A 15946-nucleotide genomic window follows, 5' to 3' on the forward strand; every position below is an offset into this window, starting at 1 on the left:
CTGGTAATCTAGTATGTGTACCGTGGAACCCCACAGTTTCTACCAGGACAAATTTATTTGGTCTTTGAGAACAAGTTCAGCCATTAAACTTTTTTTGAATAAGCAATTTCTGCAAACTTCCAGTTTGGCCAAAAAAACTTTTTGAAGTTCTTTCACTAGCTTTTATTGTTTATAAGGGTTATTCAGGGCCTTCCAACTCTTGAGTTTCCTAGAAGTGTTTGTACTTGTGGTTACTGGCTTCTTTAAATCATACTTCTGTTCACAGTCATATGTTTTGGGCACAGTGACATACCTTTTCAACCTATTCCATTTTAATTAATAAATGACTAATCTCATTAAATGAAAAGTTGTTTTTCTGGCTGGAACAATTGCTAGACTATTTCGGTGAGTCCTAGAATATCAGGCTAATTTATTCATGTGATAATTATTCAACCATTGCTAAATCCAAAACTCCATAGTTTATCTAAAAGCTTTTCTGACTAAACTCTTCTTAGCTCATTCTCTCCCCATTACATAACTACAGAAAGAGTTACCTTTGGAAATTAAGTTTTCACTGTTTGAAGATACTGTTTTTAATCACTTTAAGATAGTGACTTCATGAGTGTAGATTATAAAAAGCTCCCAGACTCATTGAGATGCACTTGTTGGTCAGCTAGGACCACTTGCTAACATTTGAACTATGTCAAGCTTAACCACGTGGGTGGTTGAAGTCTGTTGAAGTCCAGTTACAAAATTTACAAATCATTATGTGTTGTGAACCTTCAGATTCCTTGCCATTAGTCAAACCAAGGCTGTTCAATCCATGTACCATATATGAGAGTTCCACTTCCTAATCTAAGGAAGTTTTGGTCTTATAATTAATTATTTAAACATTGCACAATAATTTATTTTAATCTTCATAATGACAAAGATTAGTTTTAATACAGGTAGACGTCCAGTTCCATGTGTTATATGGAATTGTGCAATGGTTGTAAAGCTTGATTAAAATTTAAAAGCCTGTTGCTGCAGCTTACAAGAAGCAGGTATACAGTTTTAAAATGCAAAGGGTCATGCTTTTTTTTTTTTTTTTAACTTTTGGTGTCAGTTACAGATATTAGCCTTTAGTGAAGCCCATAAAAGCCTTTTCTAACCATTATGTGTGCCATAATGCATTTTTGTTGTCGAGTACTTTTAAAAAATCTATTCTTTTTTATGGTAACAAAACCTGAAAATACACTTTCTAGCCCTATGGCCTTGGACAAGATAATTAAGTTTTCTGTGCTGGTTTCCTTATTTATGAAGTGGAAATGAAATTATCTATGTCCTCGGCCAGGTGCAGTGGCTCATGCCTGTAATCCAAGCACTTTGGGAGGCCAAGGTAGGCAGATCAGCTGAGGTCAGGAGTTTGAGACCAGCCTGGCTAACATGGTGAAAACCTGTCTCTACTAAAAATACAAAATTAGCCAGGTGTGGTGGTGTATGCCTGTAGTGCTAGCTACTCAGGAGACTGAGGCAGGAGAATCACTTGAACCCTGGAGGTGAAGGTTGCACTCAGCCAAGATCGCGCCACTACACTCCAGCCTGGGTGACTCCGTCTCAAAAAAAAAGTCGTAACCTTGAGGTATGGTGAGGATTAACCTGTAAATGGTTTAGCATAGCAAGCCTGGCACATGGTAAATAGTTAACTATTTTTTTGTTGTTTTGTTTTGTTTTGTTTGATACAGAGTCTCGCTGTGTTGCCCAGGCTGGAGTGCAGTGGTGTGATCTTGGCTCACTGCAGCCTCTGCCTTTTGGATTCAAGCAGTTCTCCTGCCTCACCTCCCAAGTAGCTGGGACTACAGGCATGTGCCACCACGCCCAGCTAATTTTTGTGTGTGTATGTGTGTGTATTTTTAGTAGAGACAGGGTTTCACCATGTTGGCTAAGCTGGTCTTGAACTCCTGACCTCATGTGATCCGCCCTCCTTGGCCTCCCTAAGTGCTGGGATTACAGGCATGAGCCACCACGCCTGGCTAGCTATTATTAATGTTTAAATTTTACCTTAGTTTTTACGAAATGAAACCAAACTATGAATACTGCGTAACATTTTTATGGGAAAGGTCATTTTGAGTTTGTTGCACGCCTAGTGTAGCCTCTTGTAGGTCATGAGACTAGGAAGTGGGAATCCTACTCAGAAGCCATGTCGCCAATTAAAACAGGGAAGATAGCTTCACAGTGACAAGGAAGATAATTGTCTAGCCTTGTACTGGGTACTTAATAAAGTCTCATCAAAACATTTTACTTAAAATTTTATTATGTTTGGCACAGACAAATGAAAATAATTTTTAGTATGTGAGAGCAATTAAAATCTAAAGGTACTGTTGAAAGTATGGGAAAATTCAGAAAAAGAATGTTAGCCTGTGTTCCTTTTTATTCATATGAATTCTTTCACTTTTGTCCTTTCTTTAATGTTGTTAAAACATAATCTCTGTTGATTGCTTTATAGGTCCACTCAGCTGTTGAAGAAATGGATGGATTAGATGATGTTGAAAATAGCATGTTGTACTATAATCAAGCAGTCATTCTTTATCATCTGCGACAGTATACAGAAGCCATATCAGTTGGTGAAAAACTTTATCAGTTCATAGAGCCTTTTGGTATGTTATCTGTCAAGTCAAAAATTTCCCTGTCTACCCCATACTTGCAAAGTTGTCTGGTACTTTTACCTAGATAACCTAAATCTGAGAAGTCCACATCAGTATTCAAAGAAAAAAAGAAAAGCCGTATCAGCTTTTCTTAATGGTTAAAAAAGTTAAAAATGTAATCCAGGTTTTGTTTTGAGTGTCCCTTCCTTCCTAAATTTTGAAGATAACTATTTAAAATGCTGTTGGGAAAGTGTTGAAAACACTTAGTGATTTTTGTGAGGTTTTGCTGTTTAAACACTATGTTAGTGTACCTGATCATTTCTTTCTTTAGTACGTTAAGGAAGTAGCATTTTGGAATGTTAGGGGACAGTGAAGTATTCACTTTTGCCTGTTGCCTAACTGAAATTTTTGATGCTGATTATGGAGTAGGAAGTATAGAACTGTGTTAGCTTTTTTGCTGTCTTGATTAACTTACTAACTACAAGTAGGAGTAGTAAGAAAAGTAAGGGCAAGCCGGGCGCGGTGGCTCAAGCCTGTAATCCCAGCACTTTGGGAGGCCGAGGCGGGTGGATCACGAGGTCGAGAGATCGAGACCATCCTGGTCAACATGGTGAAACCCCGTCTCTACTAAAAATACAAAAAATTAGCTGGGCATGGTGGCACGTGCCTGTAATCCCAGGTACTCAGGAGGCTGAGGCAGGAGAATTGCCTGAACCCAGGAGGCGGAGGTTGCGGTGAGCCGAGATCGCGCCATTCCACTCCAGCCTGGGTAACAAGAGCGAAACTCCGTCTCAAAAAAAAAAAAAGAAAAGAGAAGAAAAGTAAGGGCAAAGGAGAAAGCTGGACCCAAGAAATGGTTGTTGGAGAGGGCTCTTCGTTTCCAACCCACAAGCAGTCATATTCCATTTGTGAGTTACATTTTTGTCTTTTTTTCATGATTACTTTCTTTTAAATTCAAAACACAAATGAGAATTCCTAATTTATCAGGAACACCTAATTGCTGATGTGGTTACCACAGGACAAGTGGTGGGGTGTGATAGTGCTCTGTGGTGCTTTGGGAAGAGGTAGAGTGTCCCGTTTTGCTGACAGCTGGTTGAACAGCTGATTACTGTGGCTCCAAAGAGCCATTTTGAATTGCTTCTCTTCTTTCCCTGAATCCTGAGAGCTTGGTAGCTGGACAGACTGGGTAGAAGAGACACCAGTGGTAAGGGTTTATGTAATTAGTGATCAAGTCCTTCTGTATAGCTAGAAATCAGAATTGCACTTTTAGGAATATACCTGTTTTTCTTTTTTTTTCTTTTTGAGACGGAGTTTCGCTCTCGTTACCCAGGCTGGAGTGCAATGGCGCAATCTCGGCTCACCGCAACCTCTGCCTCCTAGGTTCAGGCAATTCTCCTGCCTCAGCCTCCTGCGTAGCTGGGATCCCAGGCACGCGCCACCATGCCCAGCTAATTTTTTGTATTTTTAGTAGAGACGGGGTTTCACCATGTTGGCCAGGATGGTCTCGATCTTTTGACCTTGTGATCCACCCTCCTCGGCCTCCCAAAGTGCTGGGATTACAGGCTTGAGCCACCGCGCCCGGCCACCTGTTTTTCTATAAAGCTTCTGTTATTGATGCTTCTTAGAATGTCCGGAATTCATGAAATCCTGTTAATCTGCACTGTTGCAGAACAGAATATATTAATAGTAATCAACTAGTCAGTATTCACATCCATTTTTCTTTGAAAATATTATGGCTTTTTTTTTTTTTAACTTTTACTGCTTGGTTTTTTTTAAAGACTATTTTTTAGAGAAGGTTTAGGTTTATAGCAAAACCAAGAGGAAAGTACAGAGATTTCGCATGTGTCCTCTGCTCCAACCCATCCATAGCCTCCCTCATTACCATTATCCCAACAGTGTGGTGCGTTTGTTGTAATTGATAAACCTACATTGACACATCATAATCATGCAAAGTTCATAGTTTATGTTAGAGTTCACTCTTGGTGTTGTATTTTCTATGTATTTGGAAAAATATATCCATCATAGTATCATATAGAGTAATTTTTATTTCCCTAAGAATTCTGTGTTGTGCCTATTCATTCCCTTTCTACCTATAACCACTGGTCTCTTTACTGCCTCTATAGTTTTGCCTTTTCTACAGTGTCAAACTTGGAATCATAACTACTCAGCTTCTTTTTTTTTTTTTTGGAGGGGGATGGGGTCTCGTTCTGTTGCCCAGGCTGGAGTGCAGTGTTGTGATCTCCACTTACTGCACCCTCCGCCTCCTGGGCTCAGGTGATGCTCCCAACCCAGCTTCCTGAGTAGCTGGGGCCACAGTCCTGCATCATTATACCCAGGTAATTTTTGTAATTTTTCTAGAGACTGGGTTTCACCGTGTTGCCTAGGCTGGTCTTGAACTCCTGGGCTCAAGCAATCTACCTCTCAAAGTGTCAGGATTAGAAGTTGAACTGCCATGCCTGGCCAGTTCTCAGATTCTTCATACAACATATATTAATTGAGCACATGGGCCAATACTGTGGGCCAGACACTGTTCTGAGGTCTGCAGATAACGTAACGAATGAAATATGGAAACTCTACCCTCATTAAGCTTCTATTCTAATGGGAGAGAAAGCAACATAATAAAAAAAAAACAGCTATCCCTTGGTATTCAAGGAGGTTTGGTTTTAGGACACCCCTCCTCAGATACCAAAATCTTCTGATACTTAAATCCCTTATATAAAATGGTGTCGTATTTACATATAGTCTGTGCACATCCTCCTGTACATTTTAAATAATCTCTAGATTACTTATACCTAATAACACTGTAAGGAATGAAAATATTTTTGTACTGTATTGTTTAGGGAACAGTGATGAGGAAAATGTCTGTACATGTTCAGTGCAGATGCAACAACTCTTTTTTTTCTTTTTTTTTTTGTGATGGAGTTTTGCTCTTGTTACCCAGGCTGGAGTACAATGGCGCAATCTTGGCTCACCGCAACCTCCGCCTCCTGGGTTCAGGCAATTCTCCTGCCTCAGCCTCCTGAGTAGCTGGGATTGCAGGCACGCACCACCATGCCCAGCTAATTTTTTGTATTTTTAGTAGAGACGGGGTTTCACCATGTTGACCAGGATGGTCTCGATCTCTCTTGACCTTGTGATCCACCCGCCTCGGCCTTCCAAAGTGCTGGGATTACAGGCTTGAGCCACCGTGCCCAGCCTTTTTTTTCTTTTAATATTTTTAATCCGAGGTTGGTAGAATCTATGGGTGTAGAACCCACAGATACAGGGGGCTGGCTGTATATTGAATGCTCTGAAGTAAAGCTAAAATTGAGTGAGAGTATGGAGGTTGACTGTGGGGATGTTTTAAATAAGGTACTTTAGCAAGGCCTGGGATGAGACCTGAATAAAGGGACGCTTCCTTCTTTCTTTCTTTTTTTTTTTTTTTTTTTTTTTTTTTTGGAGACAGAGTCTTACTCTGTCGCCCAGGCTGGAATGTGCAGTTGTGTGATCTTGGCTCACTGCAACCTTGCAACCTCCGCCTCCTGGGTTTAAGCAGTTCTCCTGCCTCAGCCTCCTAAGTAGCTGGGACTACAGGCACATGTTGCCACACCTGGCTACTTTTTTGTATTTTAGTAGGGACATGGTTTCACCATGTTGCCAAGGCTGGTCTCAAACTCCTGAGCTCAGACAATCTGCTGGCCTCAGCCTCCCAAAATGCTAGGATTATAGGCATGAGCCTTGCTACTCTTTAGAGGGAAAGCATTCTCACCAGAGGCAGTGGGATATGGAGAAGACTTGAGGTGAGAGGCATTGTTTGGTGAGAGCAATAGCAGCAAGGTCATTCTATCATTTTCCTCCTCAAGTAGGAAATAAAGTTAGAAATAGCCACAGGCCGAACAGGTAAAGCCTAGAGCAGGGCTTACTGTCTTGGGTGCAGTGAGAAGCCCTTAGAAATATGTGACCTTTGCATACCAGCCATGTAAATTTCAGATTTTGAATGAATTCCACTCTTGAAAGGCTTTTGAAATTTTCCGTTCCAGACCTTATTTTTCCTTTTATCTTCTTTTTTGAAAGAAAAGATAGTTTTATGTCACACCATGTTAACTTCGCTCCCTTCATTGGGTTCTTCTTCTTTTGAAGGTCTTTTCTCTTGGCAGTCTCAATTTTCTGATTTACTCCAGTCCGTATCTTGCTTCTTTTGCTTCTGTAATCAGATTTTTTTTCCCATCTCTGTGACCCAGAAAAGAAATCTATTTCATAGAGTCATAGACTTTTTTAGTTAGAAGGAACCTCACAAGATCCCCTGATGTACCCCTCTGCCTTCAGGCAGGTAAAATATTCTCTTCATTTTACAGGTCAGCCAGCTGAGGTCTGAAAAGTTAAATGATGTACAGAGACCACACGTATCTAGTTAGTGGCTGAATAGGTGAATTGAGTATCCCTTATCCAAAATGCTTGGGACCAGAAGTGTTTCAGATTTGGGATTTTTTTTTTAAACATTGGAATATTTGCATTACACTTACTGGTTCAGCATTCCTAACCTGAGGTCCAAAATGCTACCATGAGCATTTTATTTGACCATCATTGGCGTTCAAAACGTTTTGGATTTTGAGGCTGAACACAGTGGTTCACACCTGTAGTCCCAGCACTTTGTGAGGCCACGGTGGCGGATCACTTGAGCTGAGGAGCTTGAGACTGGCCTTGGCAATATAGTGAAACCTCGTCTCCATGAAAAAATTAGCCGGGCATGGTGGTATATGTTTGTGGTCCCAGCTACTTGGGAGGCTGAGGTGAAAGAATCTCTTGAGCCTGGTAGGCAGCAGTTGCAGTAAGCCAAGATTGTAACACTGTACTCCAGCCTGCGTGACAGAGAGAGACTCCATCTCAAAAACAAAACAAAAACAGTTTTGGATTTTGGAGGATTACAAATTTCGGATTTCAAAATTTCAGGTTAGGAATGTTCAACCTCTACTGGAATTCTGGTTTCTTTTCACCTAAAGTAACATTCTTCATTATATATGCTAGAGTTTAGTAGATATTTTCTCAAGAAAGATGTAATCACTGGAATTTCTGAAATGAGACGCCTTGTAAGTGCCCAATAAAATGACATTGTTAGCATTGCAAGTTGCTTCCATTTATGGCTCTAGGTGATAAGCATTCATTGGACTAAAGACTTAGGCTTTGCTATTTAAAGCTTTGTATCGTTTTTGCAGGGTAGTCTGAGATGTGTGCTTTACTTTAGATTGTGACTATTATTTTCCTGTGTTTTTTTCTCCCAGAAGAAAAATTTGCCCAAGCAGTGTGTTTTTTGCTTGTAGACCTATATATATTAACCTACCAGGCTGAGAAAGCTTTGCATCTTCTTGCTGTTCTAGAAAAAATGATTTCACAGGGTAACAATAACAAAAATGGAAAGAATGAGGTGAGTATTTAAAGTTGATCAGAATAAAATCTAAAATATGATTCTGCTTGTTAGTTTACTGGATTAAAAAGAAAATTAAAATATGATTAATATTTGTGGTTATGAACTATTTAACAGTTTTAAGATACAATTTTCATATCATAACCTTTACCATTTTAAAGTGTAGAGTTTAATGGTTTTTAATGTACTCACATTTGTACAACCATCACCACTATCTAGTTTTGGAATATTTGTATCACCCCAAAAAGAAACCCTGTACAATTTGCAGTTACTCCCCATTTCCCCCTTTCCTCATCCCCAAGCAGCCATTAATCTATTTACTGCCTCTGGATTTACCTTCTAGACATTACATATAAATGGAATCGTAATATGCAGCCATTTGTAACTGGATTTTTAAACTTAGTATAATGCTTTCAAGCTTCATCCATGTAGCATATACTTATTTTTTTCATATACTTCATGCCTTTTGTGGCTGAATATGAATATGCCACATTTAAAAAATTCTTTATCAGTTGGTGGACATTTGGGTTCTTTTCTGTTTTTGGTTATTATATATAGTGCTATGAACATTCATGTATAAATTTTTGTGTTATATGTTTTCAGTTATCTTGGATATAATATTTAGGAGTAGAATCACTGGGTTATATGGTATCTTAACTCTATATTTAACCCTATACAAGACTGTTTTACAAAGTGACTGCACTATTTTAGATTCCCTCCAGCAACTTGTGAGGTTATAATTTCTCCACATTGTTACCAGCACTTGTTATTGTCTTAAAAAAAAAAAAAACTTAGCAATCTTAGTAGGTGTGAAGTGGTATCTTGTTACAGTTTTGATTTGCGTTTTCCTAATGACTAAGGATGTACATTGAGTATCTTTTCATATATGAGATATTATTTTTATAGAATTTAAAGATTGGAATTAAGACAATAGAGTCAATAATCTGGATAAACACTGTAGCTTTCATTAGGGAAAATTTCATCATTAAAGTTCTTCAAAAAATACATATGTGACTGGGCGTGATAGTTCATGCCTGTAATCCCAGCACTTTGAGAGGCCAAGGTGGGCAGATCACCTAAGGTCAGGAGTTTGAGACCAACCTGGCCAACATGGTGAAGCCCTGTCTCTACTAAAAATACAAAAGTTAGCTGGGCATTGTGGTGCACACCTGTAATTCCATCTACTCTGGAGGCTAAGACATGAGAATTGCTTGAACCTGGGAGGCAGAGTTTGCAGTGAGCCAAAGTTACGCCACTGCACTCCAGCCTGGGAGACAGAGCAAGACTCCAACTCAAAACAACAACAACAACAAAACAAGAGCATAGATTTGTAATGTTTAAGCTTCACCATGTTCTAGTGAGAGACTTGGTGCCCAGTATGAGTACATCCTGGGTCTCATGTTTTTTCTATTGCTTGTGCTTCTGATTATCAAGAGATGACCCTTCTTTCTTCCTTTTTCTGCCCCTTTGTTTTCAAAGGAATGTTTGCAGGAAACATTGTCAATGTCTTTTTACCAGTGTACATTCTTGACGTTTAAAAAGAAAATAAATATCTGGCATTACTTTTTTCAATTTAAGAATGTGTTCATAAGGGATTTCAGTTGAATAACCTTAGCATTTTACCAAAACATTGTGCAGTAAAATATTTATATTTGCTGGGTGCAGTGGCTCACACCTGTTAATTCCAGCACTTTGGAAGGCTGAGGCGGGAGGATCACCTGAGGTTGGGAGTTCAAGATCAGCCTAACCAACATGGAGAAACCCCCGTCTCTATTAAAAATACAAAATTTTGCTGGGTGCGGTGACTCAAGCCTGTAATCCCAGCACTTTGGGAGGCCGAGGCGGGTGGATCACGAGTTCAAGAGATCGAGACCATCCTGGTCAACATGGTGAAACCCTGTCTCTACTAAAAATACAAAAAATTGGCTGGGCATGGTGGTGCGTGCCTGTAATCCCAGCTACTCAGGAGGCTGAGGCAGGAGAATTGCCTGAACCCAGTTTGCGGTGAGCCGAGATCGCACCATTGCACTCCAGCCTGGGTAACAGGGCGAAACTCCGTCTCAAAAAAAAAAAAAAACAAACAAAATTAGACGGGCATGGTGGTACATGCCTGTAATCCCAGCTACTTGGGAAGCTGAGGCAGGAGAATCGCCTGAACCCAGGAGGCAGAGGTTGCGGTGAGCCAAGATCGTGCCACTGCACTCCAGCCTGGGTCCAGCCTGGGCAACAACAGGAAAACTCCGTCTCAAAAAAAAAAAAAAAAAAAGGGATTATATTCAGTACTTTAGTATTTGATTAAATATTATCTAGTTTAGCAGATGCTTATGTACTCTGCCAGCTTATAAGGTACTCTGCTAGATACTAAGGTGACAAAAACAAAAACATTGCAGTCCTCGCTTTCAAGGATCTGAGATTTAGGAAGAGATAAATTGGGCAACATCTGTTCATGGACAGGGAGGAAAGAGGTGAAAGAAGTTAGGGGATGTTTCAGAGTAATTTAGACGTTTGATTTGGGCCTCAGAAAATGGTTAACAATTTGACAAGTCAGAGAAGGAAGGGTGGGTGGAGCAGGATAAGCAGCCTGGCAGAGAATATCACAAAAGGTATGAGTTTGTGGTGTGCTGGAAACCTTTCTGGTAATGAAACAGACAGTACCAGAGAAATGCAGTGGAGAGCAGTGGGAGATGAGGTTGGCAATGTGAGTATGAGTGATAGCTTGAAGAACTTTGAATACTAGAAAGTTCAGATTGTATGTGATTGGCAGTGTTCATAACAGAGAAAGTTTTAAGAAGTGGGTGATAGATTCTGTTCTGGGTTTTAGAAAGATAATCAGAGTTTTTCTTTTTCTTTTTCTTTTTTTTTTTGAGATGGAGTTTCGCTTTTGTTACCCAGGCTGGAGTGCAATGGCGCGATGTCGGCTCACCGCAACCTCCGCCTCCTGGGTTCAGGCAATTCTCCTGCCTCAGCCTCCTGAGTAGCTGGGATTACAGGCACGCGCCACCATGCCCAGCCAATTTTTTGTATTTTTAGTAGAGACCACCTTGTTGACCAGGATGGTCTCGATCTCTTGACCTCGTGATCCACCCGCCTCGGCCGCCCAAAGTGCTGGGATTACAGGCTTGAACCACCACGCCTGGCCTAATCAGAGTTTTTCTTAAGTAATATTCATGCTTTTTAAAACAAGCCCAGGCTAGGCACAGTGGCTCATGGCTGTAATCCTGGCACTTTGAGGGGCCAAGGCAGGAGGATCAGTTGAGCCCAGGAATTTGAGGTGAGCCTGGGCAACATAGGGAGACCCCTGTCTCTATGAAAAATTAAAATTAGTAAATAAAACCAGCTCATCATTATGTTCAACTGTGAGCCTCTCACGAGTAGAGTTTTCTGTCACCCACTTTAGACTACTGAACCTCAGTCTCTGGGAGTGGGACCTAGGATTCCACCATTTTTAAAGACAGGTTCTTGCTCTGCCACCTCAGGCTGGAGTACAGTTAGCACAATCACGGCTCACTGTAGCCTTCATCTCCTGGGCACAGGCAATCTTCCCACCTCAACCCCCTGAGTAGCTGGGACTACCGGTACATGCCACCACGCCCAGCTAATTTTTGTATTTTTTGTAGAGATGGGATTTCAACATGTTACCCAGGCTGTTCTCGAACTCCTGGGCTCAAGTGATCCACCCACCTCAGCCTCCCAAAGTGCTGGGATTACAGGCGTGAACCACCATGCCCCACAAATTCTACATTTTGAAAATGCTCTCTAGGTAATTTGTTTTATTATTATTATTATTATTATTATTATTTTATCTTTTTTCTTTTTTAAAGACGGGGTTTCACCATATTGATCAGGCTGGTCTTGACCTCAGGTGATCCACCCGCCTCAGCCTCCCAAAGTGCTAGGATTACAGGCGTGAGCCACCGCGCCCAGCAAAAAATGCTCTCTAGGTAATTTAGATTACCTTACTTGGAAATCACTGATTTAAACTATGGTCAAAATGTTTAATTTTGGTAAACTTTGTCTTACCACCCTACAGACTGGTAATAACACCAACAAAGATGGATCTAATCATAAAGCTGAAAGCGGAGCCCTAATAGAAGCTGCAAAATCAAAGATACATCAGGTACTGTAAATTTTAAAGGAGAATAATACATCACATATATTTAATTGTAGTTATATAAATGAAGCAATGAAATCATTGGAGGCGGTAAATAAGGCACATATATTTGTTTGACTTTGACGTATTGTAGTTTAGAAGCACGTTTATGCTAAAAATATTTTGCTTAAAATGATAATATATTTAAATTGCTCTATACATTTTGAGAGAAATGGCCTGTGAATATACTGCATGATAAAATCAACTTGTGGAATTTTAAAAGTCATTGTTAGCCATGTGCAGATGATGATTGATAGGATTTTTCCCTGGAACTTGAGTAGTTGAGTTTTGTTTTGTTTTGTTTTGAGATGGAGTCTCACTCTGTCACCCAAGCTGGAGTGCAGTGGCACAGTCTTAGCTCACTGCAACCTCTGCCTCTCAGGTTCAAACAATTCTCCTGCCTCAGCCTCCCAAATAGCTGGGATTACAGGCGCATATCACCACACCCAGCTAGTTTTTTGTGTTTTTAGTAGAGACAGGGTTTCACCATGTTGGCCAAACTCCTGACCTCAGGTGATCCATCTGCTTCGGCCTCCCAAAGTACTGGGATTAGAGGCGTGAGCCATTGCACCCAGCTAAGTTTTTATTCTACCATGATTTTAGTATTTTGAAATATATTCAAAGAGTACAGTGAAAATAGCATTTTTTAAAATTCTAAACTTGATTTGGCAAGTAATTAGTATAACCATGTTGTAAATAGATTGGGTTTAATTTTCTTAACTAGAAAGTAAAACTTTATATAAATCCACCATAGTTCTAACATACTAACATTTTCTCTTTGACAGTATAAAGTACGAGCTTATATCCAAATGAAGTCTCTGAAAGCATGTAAAAGGGAAATCAAGTCAGTCATGAATACCGCTGGAAATGTAAGTTTCTTCTGGACTTTTGTTTTTCACTTGTGTCTTTCCTATTTAGACTATGGGTATTTGTTGGTTTTAAATAATTTACCTTAGTCTATTATATATATTGCCAGATATGAACCTTGCTGTTTTAAAGTTGGGGAGTAGTAGTAATGCTGTGTCTATAGTTTAATTAATTTATTTTTTTTGCTTAAAATTACAACAGGCACTTTTCTGTTTTATGTAACCTTCAAAACCACCATTTTAAATAACTGCCTAGTGTTCTGTGACTGGTTTTTCACAATTCACTTAAATGTTTTGCTAACGTTAGACATTTAGGTTATTTTAGAATTTTTTAGTATTATACTCAAAACATTTATGGCTGGGTGCAGTGGCTCATGCCTGTAATCCCAGCACTTTGGGAGGCCAAGGTGTGTGGATCACCTGAGGTCAGGAGTTCAAGACCAGCCTGACCAACATGATAAGACCCTATCTCTACTAAAAATACAAAAATTAGCCAGGTATGGTGGTGCGTGCCTGTAGTCTCAGCCACTGGGGAGCCTGAGGTGGGAGGATCACTTGGGCCCAGGAACCGGAGGTTGCAGTTAGCCGAGATCTTGCCATTGTACATCGTTAGTAAATGTATTATTATATTTAATAATAATAGTAAAAACATACTGTTATATCTTCAATAAATAAATAGACTGTTACATCTTTAATAAATTTATTATTATTATTAAAGATGTAACAGTCAAACTGTAGCCAAAACCTGCCCCTTCCAAATGACTTTTGGCTTGATAGTACCTTCAGTTTAACTAGTACTAAAGTATTTGAGATAGAATTACTCCTTCCTTCCACACCCTCCACCCTAATCTTTCATTGATAATTTTTAAGATAGTGTAGGGAAGAAACAGAATTGTGAATAATCTTGATGCTTCTAGGAAAACTATAAATTTAGAAGTATAGTCATGAGAAAATATGGTTAGAAATCTCAGGCACAATCCAGATTAGTCACTGAGTTACTATGCTGTGATTTTTGAGAACAATTATGGCCTAATTAGCCAGCCAGCCATTATCAAACCTTTTTAAAAAAAAAAAAAAAGGGCCGGGCGCGGTGGCTCAAGCCTGTAATCCCAGCACTTTGGGAGGCCGAGGCGGGTGGATCACAAGGTCAAGAGATCGAGACCATCTTGGTCAACATGGTGAAACCCCGTCTCTACTAAAAATACAAAAAAAATAGCTGGGCATGGTGGTGCGTGCCTGTAATCCCAGCTACTCAGGAGGCTGAGGCAGGAGAATTGCCTGAACCCAGGAGGCGGAGGTTGCGGTGAGCCGAGATCGCGCCATTGCACTCCAGCCTGGGTAACAAGAGCGAAACTCCGTCTCAAAAAAAAAAAAAAAAAAAAAGATAAAAGACGTAATTCCTGCCTTAATAGAGACCAGGGTCATAGAAGAAAGACAAATGGAAATTATTATAATTCAGCATATAATGGTCATTTTAAATCAGTGAAAACTTCAGGAGGAATAGCCACCACTAAGAATAAGCTCTGAGGTGGCACATACCTGTAATCCCAGCACTTTGGGAGACTGAGGTGGACAAATCACAAGGTCAGGAGTTTGAGACCAGCCTGGCCAATATGGTCAAACCCCATCTCTACTAAAAATACAAAAAATTACCTGGACGTAGTGGCAAGTGCCTGTAGTCCCAGCTACTCAGGAAGCTGAGGCAGAAGAATTGCTTGAACCCGGGAGGCAGAAGTTGCAGAGCCAGTATCGCACCATTGCACTCCAGCCTGGGCGACAGAGCGAGACTCCATCTCAAAAAAGAAAACACTGAAAGACCTTGTTTCCTTAATGACCAGAACTCTGGGATGGGCAAGAAGCAGAGCAAAGGATAAACTAGGATTAAGAAAGAAAGCCTGTTGCTAAATTAAGTGAATAAATAGGTCAGGCATGATGGCTTATGCCTGTAATACCAGCACTTTGAAAGGCTGAGGCAGGGGGATCACCTGAGGTCAGGAGTTCAAGACCAGCCTGGCCAACATGGGGAAGCCCTGTCTCTACAAAAATTAGCCAGGTGTGATGATACGTGCCTGTAATCCCAGCTACTCAGGAAGCTGAGGCAGGAGAATTGTTTGAACCCAGGAGTCAGAGGTTACAGTAAGCCGAGATCACGCCGCTGCACTCCAGCCTGGGCAACAGAACAAGACTCCGTCTCAAATAAATTAATAAAGATTCAAGATGTCCTCCTGAATGGATGTTTAGTCTACAGAGCTCTGCATGCTTTCATACTCTAAATAGGTGCTACTATTTAGAGTATCCTCCACCATGAGGATTCTTAGGATGAGTGAAAGGTAATCTACCAATCAAAATGTGATTTTTGGAACAGCAAGATTAGTGCTCACAAATAAGGCATTCTGTCGAAAAATTCTTTGATTTATAGAATGACATTTTGTTTTTTTTTTAATTTGGAAAAGTATTTGACTATTTATATCTGTAGGTTCTAATGAAAGGTGCATTTGTATCCTAACAAGAAAGATCTCCAGTCTCTCTAATAACTATGAAAATGAAGGACACAGTGTGCTGTCAAATTGATTTTCAGTTAGTAGTGTAGTGGATGAACACAATCAGTTATAATCTACAGACTCTATTTTATTTATTTATTTGTTTTTTGAGAAGTGGTATTGCTCTGTCGCCCAGGCTGGAATGCAGTGGCATGATCTTGGCTCACTGCAACCTCCGCCTCCCGGATTCAAGGGATTCTCCTGCCTCAGGCTCCCAGGTAGCTGGGATTACAGACGTGCGTCACCACACCCAGCTAATTTTTGTATTTTAGTAGAGACGGACTTTCACCATGATGGCCAGGCTGGTACAGACTATATTCTTATACTTATACCTATATTAATTTTTTCAGGTAAACCCTTAGCAATTCTTTTTATAAAGTACTCTC

General features: G+C 40.2%; 1 protein-coding gene across 4 annotated transcripts in view; it reads left to right on the forward strand.

The window, feature by feature from the left end:
• CNOT10 (CCR4-NOT transcription complex subunit 10) overlaps positions 1–15946 on the forward strand; it is a 105336-nt gene that overhangs the window by 23774 nt on the left and 65616 nt on the right. For 3 of the 4 annotated variants that reach the window (XM_003930920.2, XM_074405926.1, XM_074405928.1), the window contains exons 4-7: positions 2465–2615; positions 7862–8004; positions 12035–12121; positions 12940–13023. In XM_003930920.2, coding sequence (XP_003930969.1) covers positions 2465–2615; positions 7862–8004; positions 12035–12121; positions 12940–13023 — 465 coding nt within the window. Of the gene's footprint in view, positions 1–1703; positions 1821–2464; positions 2616–7861; positions 8005–12034; positions 12122–12939; positions 13024–15946 lie in introns of all 4 variants that reach the window. The other variant, XM_074405927.1, reaches the window with a different exon arrangement.

The sequence above is a fragment of the Saimiri boliviensis genome, chromosome 9, assembly GCF_048565385.1.
Source record: "Saimiri boliviensis isolate mSaiBol1 chromosome 9, mSaiBol1.pri, whole genome shotgun sequence".
In the NCBI taxonomy this organism is placed as follows: domain Eukaryota; kingdom Metazoa; phylum Chordata; class Mammalia; order Primates; family Cebidae; genus Saimiri; species Saimiri boliviensis.